Source organism: Lynx rufus, unplaced genomic scaffold (assembly GCF_022079265.1).
Source record: "Lynx rufus isolate CCGP_SWC_20201006 ecotype Redwood Valley unplaced genomic scaffold, mLynRuf1.p SCAF_8, whole genome shotgun sequence".
Classification (NCBI taxonomy): Eukaryota; Metazoa; Chordata; class Mammalia; order Carnivora; family Felidae; genus Lynx; species Lynx rufus.
The window spans coordinates 16,928,280-16,938,745 of NW_025814896.1; the positions used below are offsets into that span (position 1 = coordinate 16,928,280).

Genomic DNA, 10,466 nt, shown 5'->3' on the forward strand with positions numbered 1-10,466 from the left:
CTCCAGCTTTCAGTGGTAATGGTGTACTCTCTGATGCTATCCAAGCTCTCCCTTCAGCAGCTCTTAAACTTGAATATTAGCTCCTTCTCTTCCTAAAAACAAAAACCCCTTTTTTTAACTTTATTTATAAGACAGTCATTCACAGGAAGTACTGCCTTACAGGTTATTATAAGATGACTGGACATGATGAGCTGAAGATAATCTCATTCTTGTGATATTCCTGCTAAAAATGTAATGAGGAGACAGCAGACAAACCCAAATTGAGGGCAATTCTACAAATAACTGTCCTCTACTTTTCAAAAATGACAAGGCCAAGAAAAAGGCTGAGGACGTGGTCCAGATTAAAGGAGACCGAAAAGCCATGACAACAAAATGTGGCAAATGATCCTGAACCAATAGAAAAAAAAGACAAAGAATTATTAGTGGTCAACTGAGACAGATCTATGGAGCATGGATTAGACAACAGTACTTTATTGATGTTATTTTTGGTAGGCACTGTAGTTTAACAGAGAATGTCCCATTCCTAGGAATTAGTTTTTAAGGAAAAAACAGCAAGATGTCTCTAATTTATTTTCATATGATTCAGGAAAAAAATTTTTGTAAATGAAACAAAGTATAATTAGTGATGGGAAAAGGGTATACAGTTTTTTGTACAAGATTTTTCTGTTTATCAAAATTATTACTTAAGTCTATTCATTCTCTACTCTCTGAGCCTTCCTTAATCTGAGTGCTTTTCACTAGGAGGAATTATCTGACATTGTTTTTTTGTTTTTCTTTAACGCTTTAGGGCTGTTAGGAACTGAACCAGGATTTAAAGCCTGCCTCTGCTAATAAATCTTCATGCTAATTCCATGATTTCCTCAGAAATGATATTGAAAATGGGTATAAACGAGTGTAAACAGTAAATAAAAACTTAATTACTAAGTTTCCTAGTGCTTAAGCTGTAATAGTACCACCTGCTTTTGCAAAATTCCAATGAGCTCTGATGAGACTACCCCGGGAAATACCAGTTCTTTTAGATTTACATCTCCAGAAGGATACACAAGAAACTAGTGTTCCTGGCTTCTTCCATGGGGTCAAAGGTGAAATTTGCCACATTAACCTTTTTAGATCTCTCAATTTTTGACTCCTTTCTATTCAAGTATTATAAAAGGTTAATCACTTAAGTACTATACTGAGGGCCCATCTGTAGGGTTGCTGTAACCTAGCCAAGCAAATCTAAACAAGCTATTGAGGACCTAGATCAATTACACAATTGCCAGTAACTCATCCTTTTGGCAAATGGAAACCTGGTGTTAAACATACACAGATCCATCTTATTCAAGATGTGGTCATTGCCTCAAAAAGTTCAAAATTTAATGTGTAAATTGGTAATTAGTAGGTACCAAACCATGTAAAAAAAAACTTTCTTATCGTTTGATATTGAACATTAAAAATAGTATTTTTCATTCCTGCTACACAAGCCAAGGGATTAAATAGAACAATGAGGATACCGAACAAGTATGCTTACTATATATCCACTCAGGAGTATACTAGTCAGCCATTTAAAATAGCAGATCTTAGTAAAAGCAAACTGCAGAACACCACTCATGGTAAGGACTAACAGCTTATTGGGAAGAATAGGTTTTATGATCAAATAATTCTGGGCAGTGACAGATACTGTTAACGGCAGCTACCTTAGCCAGTGAGCTCTAAAGGAAAGATACCTTATATTCCCAAGTATATATTAATTTTGCAATTAAAATTAAGTCAAAACTTAAGAACAAAACATCCAACAGCCTTAGGACTGAAATTGGATAAAGTCAGAAAACTGCCTTCTGAAAACAAGGTAAATAATAAAAATGTGAGGTTTCCTAAATGTAAACTGCCGAAGTTTAGAGTGCTCCAAGTCTAAATTAAGGAAATTAGGTTAAGGACTTTGGAAAAGGTGATTAAAGCTTCCTGGTTTACCTGAAAAATACGTCACAGAAAATGCTCAAACCACTATTAAGGTAACAGGTAAATTTTATGTGAAAACAAAGCAAGACAATACAAAAAAGTTTCATATGGTTAATCCTTCACAATAGCAGATAGTACTTATTATGGCTATTACATGTCATATGACAACATGTTCCTGATATTAACCTCTATTTTTAAAAAAAGATTTTAAGTAATCTCTACACCCAACATGGGGCTCAAGCCATAAACCCCAAGGTCAAGAGTCTATGCTCCACTGATGGGGCCAGCCAGGTTTCCTGATCATCATCTTTAATCTCCACAACTCATGGCTTGTCCTTGCCAATTTCATGGATGACATTAAAGCACAACGACTTGCCCAAGATAAACCATCCACTATGTCGATCCTAAAACAGGTCTCTGAGGAACTGAAAAGCCCTTTTCCTCATACTCAAGTCAGGAATGGCTTGCCAACTGGCAACTCTAGTTGAAAAAACCATTTACCAAATATTTGGTACTAAGCGGGAATACACAATAAATCCAAAACCAGCAACCCTCAGTAAGCATTTTATTGAGGAGATAAAGCATAAAGTAGGTTAACAAAGTGGGGAAAAGAAGATACCAAGATGAAAGGTAGTAACAACACAGGACTGGAACGTAAATCACAGGACCTGGTAGGACTCAAATTGGCCTTAAAGGCACTATGGCGTGTCAGTCAACACTATCAGGTAAAAAGAAAGGGGAATCGAGATGTTGCTCATTTCTATTTTTGCGCTCAGTTTAATACTCTATCTAGCCAAGGATTTGCACATGGCATGTTGCAGACTCTCAGATTCTACTGGTAAGTTAGCAAGGAACTAATAAACATTTCAGCAGTCAACTCTGTTCTCAAGTGGGCCAGTGTTATAGTGGTTTAGGTATATCCAATGACATTGAGGTCCACAGGGATAGAATAGGACTAGATTCTCAATAAGTTGGTCTTTGCTATTACCAGGGAACTTTTATGGGTGTAGGCACTTACCCATATAATTACCCACTTTGGGGGCAAGCAAGCTAACAACGTAGGTAAACCTGCCTATTACCATGTGAGGTTAGACTAACACAAGAAAGCCCAGTTGAAAGATGTTTTACACTTTTACAAAGTCAAATTTCACACTGCAATATTCCCCCCTCCTTCCTTTTTAAAAGGCTGTGGTTTTAAAAGCTTTTGTTCTTTCCCTGAAAACGAGAAAACTTTGGTCAAAGCCAATTCTTAAACCAACTTGTTCTTTAACCAAATTTTGAAAGGCAGCTGGAGATGTGCCTCTTCGTGAATTGTAACTTCTGTTCTTTCAAGTAGGAAAATAACTACAATCACAGACACTAGTGTCTTCTTTCAAATTCTGAAGTTTATACTGGGAAAAAACCCATTTCTTGTGAATATCTAAACTTTAAAACAGTATGAGAGTAAAGAAAAGAAAATAAGGTCATGGAAGAAGCATCAGCCTTTTGGGGCACTATTTTCCTAAGAGTAGGCTCTAAAATTTTCTAACAGGAAGCTCAGAAATTTCTGAATAACAAATCTTTCTATGCACTAGCAAGTACTCCTCCCAGCTACTCTGGGATTTTGACACCTAAATCTTTGACTCAATTTTCTCAAGCAGCCTCATCTCAGGTATGCCTTCTGGATTATTGGAACCTACAAACCAACTCTAGATTATCATGCTTTCTAGTCACATCTGTGGCATGATGAGCACTATGCCACTATGCCCCACTATAGTACAATCCAGTCCTTGACACCTTATGCAGTGACAGTTCCTAGAAGATAATAAAGCGGAGTCAAACAATCTGTATCTTGGTTTCAAACCAAGATTAACGAGTGCTTTTAAATGGAATTAAAGTATCTGAACATAAAAATAGAGGGTAATTCATTTCTCAAATTGCAACTTCAACTAATTAGGTTTATAGATGCATGGACCCATTGGTTATCCAGTAACTCCTACAAATTTGCAGTATAATTTGGCTTCCACAGCATATATTAAAGTACAGAAAATTTAGAGGTTACCCATGTAAATTCTTTTCAAGCCCACCATATGCTGTAAAGTTACAAGGATGATCTAATCAATTATCACATAACCCCATCAACCATTAACGACTGATGGCTGGGTGGAATTTCACTCTAATCAGCAACCAATTTTACCAAGCAACCTGTTAAGTGCCTGTTAAATATAATAATCTTCCAGCTGAAAATGCAGTATTTGCTTTTCTACTTTGAACAAGAATATGCTAAATTTCCAATCAAAGAAAGGCTACTTCCATTTTCATACAACAAACACTAAAGACCATGGAACCATATTCTAACAAAACACTAATTACACTGACCATTTCTCCATAAAGTGGGATTACCAGGCTAAATGGGTTCTCAAGTATTAAGAACTACTTCTTCAAGAGTTCAATTAAAGTTGAAAAGTTTTCATCATTTAAAATCCACTAACTTAGGCAAAATCGTATAATAGACGGACCACGAAATACCTTTTAAACTCAAAGGGGCAGATAGGACTTTGGCAAATTTGATTAACAGCACAAAATGTTATCCAAATCCAATAATTTATTGCTGGTCTGAGGCTTGCCTTCTTTTACACTTTGAATTTACATCGTTTCCACAAAGAGATTACCAATATTTAAAGGAATTTAATAGTGACCTATTCAGTAAGGCAATTATCTTGGTAGCAAATTTTTATTGAAATCTTACATAACTCAAGCTTATAAAAAGCCAACATAATTGAAAATTGGGTTCTCCCTCTAAAGCCTTAGGTATTCAAAGCTTGAAACGGTTAATTTAAAAGTAAGCAAACAAAACAACAAAACCCCTGCAGCAGATCCTGCTGAAATACTTAAAAAAAATCTAAATGAGCTTAATCTTTACAAAAGTTATTTTAGCTCAAAAGCTATAAAATCAAAGTTATCTTAATTCTACAAAGAAGGGAGAGGATCTTTGACTTCATGCCACCATTTCTTTAGAACCTCATCTTTTTCATCAAATTTGGCCACAAATCAAATTTCTGTGTGCCCCTGTTTTCAGGAGATTCCTCTTGCAAAGAGGCCAAGTACAAACATGGAAGAGTAACTGCTTAAGCAAGTAGGAAAGTGTTCCATAATAGTGTGCAAAGAATGTAGAGTTCTAAGTTAATCTCTGGAACTCGATCTGGACCGTGACCTCGACTTTGAACGAGATCTAGAACGGGATCTTGAAGCTCTTTTTGGTGGAGGGGACACAGAACGTGCCTTTGAGGGTGGAGCAGGTAGGGGTGAATTTGAACGAGACTGGCTCCTTGATCTAGATTTTGACTTTATATCACCTTTTCCATTTTCTTTGGGGGAACGAGATCGAGAACGAGACCTGCTTCGAGATTTCTCATACTCCTTAGATCTGCTTCGAGAGCGTGAACGGGAGCCCCGATCAGACTTGGGCTTAGATTTGCTTTTTGATCTGGATTTCCTGCCTTTTGATCGAGAACGTGATCGACCTTTGCTCCGAGACCTGGATCTGGACAAGAAGAGCCAGATTTTTTTCTCAATACCTTGCCAGAACATACAAATAGAGTAACATTCAGAAAAAAAGATCTAACAGCTCATTATTTACCTGGAGCGACTTTTTGAGATACTTCGAGATCTACTGCGGCTGCTCCTGCGACTCCTACTTCGTGACCTTCTTCTAGACCGTGACCTAAACAAAAGATGCAATAAAAAACATTAATCTCATATCTCAACACAAACTTTTGTGTCATTTACAAAAAACAGTAAACAAAATATAATTTCTTACCATAAATTAAGTCCACCTTAAAACATTGAAAAGAACCTCAATGATGCACAACACAAAAGAGACTACATACTGAATTTCAACTAAGCATCAATTGAAATACTGCTGCTTGAATTTTTCTTTGCTCTTAGCAAATATGGTTTCTTCTCCTTTCCCTGTATTTCAACAAATTACCTTGATCTGCTTCCAGAGTAAGACCGCCTGTGGCTCGTTCGTGGTTTATCCTCAATGAGCCTGATATTTCTGCCATTTATTTCTGTACCATCCAGTTTATCCAAAGCACGCTTCATGTCAGAGTAGGAACGAAACTCAATCACGCCTTCATTTGTGCGTTCTTTGTGAGCATCCGCATAGGTTACTTCACCTGCTTGTCTCATGAAATCCTAAAGAAGCAACAAGATTAAACTCAGAAATGTAATGAAAAAAATCTACGTACTGTACTGGATTCTCAGAAATTTAAGAAAAAAGTGAAGCAAAAGCCTACCTTTTAAACATTAGCCATATCTTTTTTTTTTTTTAATTTATTTTGAAAGAGAGCACACACACGGGTAGGTGGAGCAGCAGAGAGAGAGCGAGAGAGGATCCCAAGCAGGCGCCGAGCTATCAGCGCAGAGCCCGGATGTGGGGCTCAAACCCACCCAACTGTGAGATCATGACCTGAGCTGAAATCAAGAGTCAGATGTTTAACTGAGCCACCCAGGTGCCCCAGCCGTATCATTTTTATCTCAAATTATAGCACATACCTTTAAATCTTGCCAACTGCAACGACTAGAAAGATTTTCTACAATAAGCCTGAATTCTGTACGAACAGGTGGTCCATATTTGTCTCTGCCAGAGGTTCTCCGACTGCTGTATCCACCTCCACCACCTTTATCACATGAAGAGAATAATTAGATGCTTTGTAATGACAGGGATGCATGTTTTTTGAAAGTTAGTACAAACATATCAACTTTTATTTACTGGAGTAGGACTTTGCTATTATACTGCTAAACCTTCGATACAGTTGTGATTTGCCATAAATTAAATTAAGGGCAAGTCAAATAGACTAAATCCAACTAAACTTCTCCTACAATCTGTTAGAGAGTGACTGCTCCTTTATTCAATTTACCTCGCTAAGTTTTATTTTACAGAACATTGTAAAATATAAAACTTAACTGATTACATGCATTTCTACATTTTACAAAAATGTTTACTAGTTACACTAAGTACTTACATCACAGTGTGAGGTTTTTGGTGGTGGTTTGGCCACAAAACACGCAAGGTAACAGTCACCTAGTTCAGATTAACCAGTTTTGTCTAACCCTTGGAATCCTCACCATCACCCTGCGTCTAATGGCAAAAGGCTGCTGTCGTCATGGCTTCCGGTAAGGTCAGCCAAAGGGTCATAGGGCAAGGGTCACACAATGTATGGAAAAGCCAAGGCCAATCAGGAAAGGCAGTCATCTTAGCCTCAGTGGACACAGCCTCAGCCCCATTGGTCACTTTCAAATTGAAACATCAAGGACTTGTTAAAAAGTTTGAATTCAACATGCAACAATTTCAACATCAAACATTTAACATAACCAAACCCCTCCCACCTCCTCCCAGTAACATGCCCCAAATAATTCAAATGCAGCATAAAGCTTATTTAAATCTGTGTGGTACTATACCACATTAGTTAAAAATAGTATTTTCTTTGGCCCCCGCCAATTTTAATAACTCTAAGACCTAAACTTAAAACTCCTCCCCTTACCCCGTCCCCACCCCACCCCACCTCCACCCCAGCCTGCCCTCAAACTTCTACTCTAAAACATTCACATTTCTAGCTAAAGCACTGTCAGGTAAGCAAGGGGATACAACAAATACTGCCATCCCTCACTTCCTCCGTGGGCAGAGCCCACGACAGTGCTGACAGGGGCCCAAGCCACCCCCCGCCCCCAACTTAGCAAAAAAACAAAAAACAAAAAACAACAAAAAACCCCACAACAACAAAATTAAATATATAAGCCCCAAAACAGCCCAACCCTGGCTAGGCAAAACCCACAACCCAATCCCCGCGCTCCGGCGTCCCGTAGCTGTCCCGGGCAGGCGTGAAGGCAGCGGCGCCCGGGGACACTGGAGCCAGTGGACCCCTGCCACCGCGCCTGCCCGGGCTGGGAGGCCCCACCCCGCCCACCCTAAGCCTGCGCCCGCCCCCCAGGATCCCAAGGACGCGGAGCGCGCGGGGGTGGGACTCACTGCGGCTTCCGTAGCTGTAGCCGTCGCGATCGCGGCGCGGGCCCCGGGCGTGCTCCACGATCACGCGCTCGCCGCAGAGCTCTTTGCCGTTCAGTTCGTAAACGGCGTCGTCGGCGTCGCGGGAGTCCTCGAACTCCACGAAGCCGTACCTGGGGGCGGTGCGAGAGCCGGGAACCGGCAGGCGACGTTAGGCCGGGGGCGCGCACGCCCGCGCGCCCACCCTCCGCGCGCGCTCCCGCGACCCCGCGCCGCCGCCATTTTGGAGGCCCTGCCACGCGGCGCCGCGGCCTGGGCCATCTTCTGTCCAGCGGACCCCGCCGCCGCCAGACCCAGGACACTGCGGACGGACGCGGGCTCCCAGGCCGGACTCACCCATTTTTGAGGTCTATTTCGAGGAGACGGCCATAGCCGCTAAAAAAGCGCTGGATGTCCTTTTCCCGGACGTTGTAGCTAAGGCGTCCTATGTAGACGCGCGGCATGTCTGTGGCGGGCGAGGGGCCCGAAGGCTGGCGTCGAACGGCTGACCGCAAAGCAGGAGCCGCGGTGCGGGTGCGGGGACGGCGAGAGCCCGAACACGCGCCTCACACCGCAGCGGCGGCCGAGTCCAGCCACACAATGGTGCGCGCGCGCCAGAGCTGCACTATAAGGGAGGGCGAGCTGGGGGCGGGGCCAGCGCGTGGCGTCAGCGCGCAGCACGTACCCTCCCGCTCTGGAGCCCAGGGCTCGGGGGTGACTTGCAGGTCCACTTCCGCGAGGTTTTGGGGAAGTGCAGTTCTGCTCGCTTACACAATTTTCCCCACCCATTATTGTAAACGTAGTTTCCCGTCGTCGAGCCACAGACTTGTCTTCAAATTTGTACTTTTTAAAAAACCTCCTTGGTGTGATCTCTCCGGGACAGGAGCTTGGGAGGCAGTCCCGGAGGACTCCCGGTTTTCATTGGTTCCTGATGTTGTCGTTAATAGGACTCTGTGGTCTCTGATTGGCTCCTTAAAGCGAGGCTGCAAATTTCCTCCACTGATCGGCTCACGCTCCGCTCGGCGGGCAACGCGCGCTCCGACCCATGATTATCCCGTTTCACCTAATCCGAGGTTTACCCTCCGGAGTAGTGGTGACCCGCACGGTTTCGCGTTACGAGCATACAGCCTTGCTGGCCTCTATCCCTGGTGGTCTCACAGCTATCATCAGCCTTGACCGCCTCGCTGCCCGTCCCCCTCCATGGGTCTTTTCTTGAAACACTGGCAAGTCACCTGTAGATTGCTGTGTACGTGGTAATTCCACTCTCGCTGTGGGTGCTCCCAAAGGGAGTACGACCGAGGTCTCTGGCCCAAGAAAGTTAATCAAGACCTGGCAGCCCTCCTACACTGGTGCTCTCTTTTTCTCCTCCTCATGGAGAGTCCCGTGAACCAACAGGTTGGAAGCCCCCGTGTGTATAGAAATACACATTTTTTTTTTTTTAGTGTTTCATTGGACATGCCTTTTAAAGCTGGAGAACTACATGAAAACCCCGAAGGAGTAAGTTTAAGTGGAGAGCAGAAAGCCCTAGTGTACTCTGAAATTTGACTACAGGAAAGGAGACTGGGAACGAGGGAGTAGAGAGGTGGGGAAAGACGGGATAGCACGGTGTTACAGAAGCCAAGAGAAGAAACAGTATCGGTGAGATAACACTGGCTGTTCAGGCATTTCCGAATATTCCATTTCTTTTTGAGCGGTTCAACCTTGATATTCTTTAGCTGGTTGAGAGAGGGCGATTTGGCCTTCCAGGGAACTTTTAGCAAAGTCTAGAAGCAAACCGATTATCACGACAGGGGGAGAAGTGTTAATGCTGGCATCTAGCGGTAAAGGCTAGATAGTGCTTAAAAGTTAAATACAACACAAGAATATAGATCTATAAAAATTCGTGGGATATAGTAATTAGGGAAAAGAAAATTCAACAGTGCGACATTTTTTCACTCATCAAATTGTCACTATTTTAAAAAATGTTAAAATTCATTATGGGAAGAGGTGCATCAGGAAATGGCGCTGATACAGTGTCGGTTGGACTGAACATTCTATTTGGGAAGGTAATGGGGTAGTACTTACTAAAAGATGAATATAGGCAATGGGGTGTCACCTTCTGTCTTTGCAGTTAATGTGCCCAAAGAGAAAGATGCAGGTAACATCATCCTTTGCTTCCTCTAACCTCTCCCCAAAGGCCAATGGCTACTTTTGTTTGTTTTCTTGTTTGTTTGGGTTTTTGTTTAAGTTATCTCTGTGTCCTATGTGCAGCTGGAACTCACTACTCCCAGATCAAGAGTCACACGCTCCATGGACTGAGCCAGCCAGGCGCCCCCCCCAGTGGCTACTCTTAACAAAAAACCATTAACCCACCAACTACAGAAGACAGTCTCAAATGATCATCATTGAAGGTACTGTTGGGCCATCAGCATTCTGTAGAGTCTTGTTGATGATCTAACTCACCTCTGTTGATATTTTGGAAGAAAGACTCAAGGGAGAAATGATGGATGTATAGCACAGG

At 42.3% G+C, this 10,466-nt stretch overlaps 1 protein-coding gene across 1 annotated transcript; it reads right to left on the bottom strand.

Annotated features, from left to right (window-relative positions):
• Positions 1-4,502: 4,502 nt before the first annotated feature.
• On the bottom strand, positions 4,503-8,556 carry SRSF6 (serine and arginine rich splicing factor 6). Its single transcript, XM_047067659.1, has 6 exons — positions 8,324-8,556; positions 7,952-8,100; positions 6,478-6,602; positions 5,909-6,117; positions 5,558-5,641; positions 4,503-5,461 (listed from the first exon to the last, which is right to left on the bottom strand). Exons 1-6 carry the CDS (start codon positions 8,428-8,430, stop codon positions 5,101-5,103), a joined length of 1,035 nt encoding a protein of 344 aa, XP_046923615.1. The 5' UTR covers positions 8,431-8,556; the 3' UTR covers positions 4,503-5,100.
• Positions 8,557-10,466: the final 1,910 nt, after the last annotated feature.

What these genes read in the sequence shown, in the direction of transcription:
- SRSF6 (XM_047067659.1), bottom strand. Translation starts at nt 8,430, where the DNA reads ATGCCGCGCGTCTACATAGGACGCCTTAGCTACAACGTCCGGGAAAAG. An exon ending in CTACAGCTACGGAAGCCGCA is followed by an intron (nt 6,603 to 7,951) that starts GTGAGTCCCACC and finishes CATGTGATAAAG; the next exon opens with GTGGTGGAGGTGGATACAGC. An exon ending in GCAGTTGGCAAGATTTAAAG is followed by an intron (nt 6,118 to 6,477) that starts GTATGTGCTATA and finishes TTGCTTCTTTAG; the next exon opens with GATTTCATGAGACAAGCAGG.